Source organism: Tiliqua scincoides, chromosome 2 (assembly GCF_035046505.1).
Source record: "Tiliqua scincoides isolate rTilSci1 chromosome 2, rTilSci1.hap2, whole genome shotgun sequence".
Lineage (NCBI taxonomy): Eukaryota > Metazoa > Chordata > Lepidosauria > Squamata > Scincidae > Tiliqua > Tiliqua scincoides.
Genome location: NC_089822.1, coordinates 120,004,773 through 120,007,004, shown reverse-complemented (window position 1 = coordinate 120,007,004; position 2,232 = coordinate 120,004,773). Strand labels below are relative to the sequence as shown.

At 44.8% G+C, this 2,232-nt stretch overlaps 1 protein-coding gene across 1 annotated transcript; it reads left to right on the top strand.

Moving 5' to 3' along the window:
• The first annotated feature begins 726 nt into the window (after positions 1 to 726).
• On the top strand, positions 727 to 1,683 carry LOC136638715 (olfactory receptor 13H1-like). The gene has a single exon (XM_066612750.1). It carries the CDS (start codon positions 727 to 729, stop codon positions 1,681 to 1,683), a length of 957 nt encoding a protein of 318 aa, XP_066468847.1.
• Positions 1,684 to 2,232: the final 549 nt, after the last annotated feature.

The following is a 2,232-nucleotide window of genomic DNA, read 5'->3' as shown; positions in this document are numbered from 1 at the left end:
CTGACTCGCATTACAAGGTTGTTCTGCACTGAGAACTACTTATCGTATTCAAAAAATGCTATCCCAAATTACTGTTTTCTAGGGTCAGAGGCATGGAAGCTCATCAATATACCAGCGACACCTTGAAATGTTTTCCACTGCACAAGTATTTGCAAAGATAAAGGAACGCCTCATTGTACTTTTGAACATAGCAGAGTCTCATCTCCCCATCACTTTGTATTTCCTGTGGGTCGCCATCAGGACAATGCACATTTATTATCTTAGTAAATGGATTTGGGATTGAAGAAAATAATCAGCTATTGTATATCCAGGTTGCGGCTTGTGGGTTTAGGGTATTTCTTCCCCACTATCTACGTGGGCCCAATCCTATCCAACTTTCCAGCAGCAACGTAGCCGCACTACAGCCCAGAGTTAAGGAAACAAATGTTCCCTTACCTTGAGGAGACATCCAGGATTGCCACCCTACCACAGGATGCAGTGCATGCCCATTGGAACGGTTACATCTGTGCTGGAAAGTTGGATACAATTTGGCCCCAAAGGTTCTAAGGCTAGGTGGAATACTAACCTGCCAGATTCACATTCTTAAACTATAACACTAAACTGAGCACGCAAACTAGTAGAATTACACAACCTGTCCACAATTAACAATGAGGAGAACATGATCTCATATTCCAACTAATCTCGTATATTTGCCCATTTTACCTTCCATGCAGGTAATAGGACATCATGGTCACACTTTACAATTCCACCCTTCCTGCAAGCAAGAATGAGACTGAGCCAGAGATCTTCCTACTGACTGGTCTCTCCAGCCAGCCCTTCATTCGTAAGGTGCTCTTTGTGGTGTTTCTTTTCCTCTACCTGATCACCATCATGGGGAACGGACTCATTGTGCTATTGATTGCAGTAGATTCGCACCTCCACACCCCCATGTATTTCTTCTTAGGCAACCTCTCCCTTCTCGACATCTGCTACACTTCTAGCACGATCCCTCAGATGTTGGCCCACAACCTTGCAGAAAATCCCACCATCTCCCATGCCAGGTGTTTTGCTCAGATGCGCATCTCCCTCTTCCTTGGTGTGACGGAATGCATTTTGCTGGCCGTCATGGCGTATGACCGCTTTGTGGCTATATGCAGCCCTCTCCACTACTCACTGATCATGAACAGAAAGGTGTGTGGTTGTTTGGCTGCCTCTGCATGGGCCTTGGCTTTTCTTCTATCTGTTGTACCATCCTTCACCTTGAAGATCCACCTATGTGGTCACAATGTTATCAATCATTTTTTATGTGAGGTGCAAGCTGTAGTGAAACTGGCATGCTCAGATATCTCTGCCAGTTTGGGTGTTACACTAGGCAGCAGTGTTTTTACTCTTCTTGTACCATTTGCCTTCATTCTGGTGACTTATGTTCGCATTGGTCTGGCAGTGTTGAGAATCCGCTCAGCACAGGGGTGGAGAAAGGCTCTCTCTACATGTGGCTCTCATCTTACAGTGGTTGGGATCTTCTATGGCACAGCCATAGCTATGTACTTGAAGCCACCAGACAGATCGTCAAACCAGGACAAATTTGTTGCAGTCTTCTACATAGTGGTGACCCCCATGCTCAACCCTCTGATTTACAGTTTGAGGAACAAGGATGTGAAAGGAGCCTTGTGGAGAGCAACGGGAAGGAAAATGGATTCCTAAAATTTAATGAATATATTGGAATATTCCTCTTAGATTCTCAAGTGGGAAAAGGTCCTCGTTCAAGCAGAGAAATATCAAGCTGCTGAAGAATTATGCACTGTCCCTCCATCCTTTCTCGGCTTCAGACTTATTCCTCTTTAAGCTATTTCTCTGTAGAAGAACTGACCTTTGTCCTGATAACACATACATAGGAATGTTGAGAAGGCATAGTTTACCCTCATAATACTTGGCATCTTCAAGGTTAATTTTGTATGTGAAGAGGCAAGTGAGGAAAAACATTAGGAAATAGTGATGAAATGTTTTTGGAACAACATATTAAGCAGAATAATTTTATTGGATGTTGGAGGCCTGCCAATGGAGGTGGGTTGGCAGAGTGGAAGTAATGGACAGGGATGGGAACTTGGCACTGCAGTGAGAATCGAGTCAGTGCCCGAGTCTCCGCCCCCAGCAACTCAACTTGTGCATGAGTCGTAGCGAGTGCTTGTGGTGACTCCCCCCCCCCCAAATTCCCAAATCAATTTGGTTAGAGTCTTTTGAGAAGTGGGCAGC

Excerpts from the sequence above, each read along its gene's own strand:
- LOC136638715 (XM_066612750.1), top strand. The coding sequence starts at position 727 with ATGGTCACACTTTACAATTCCACCCTTCCTGCAAGCAAGAATGAGACT.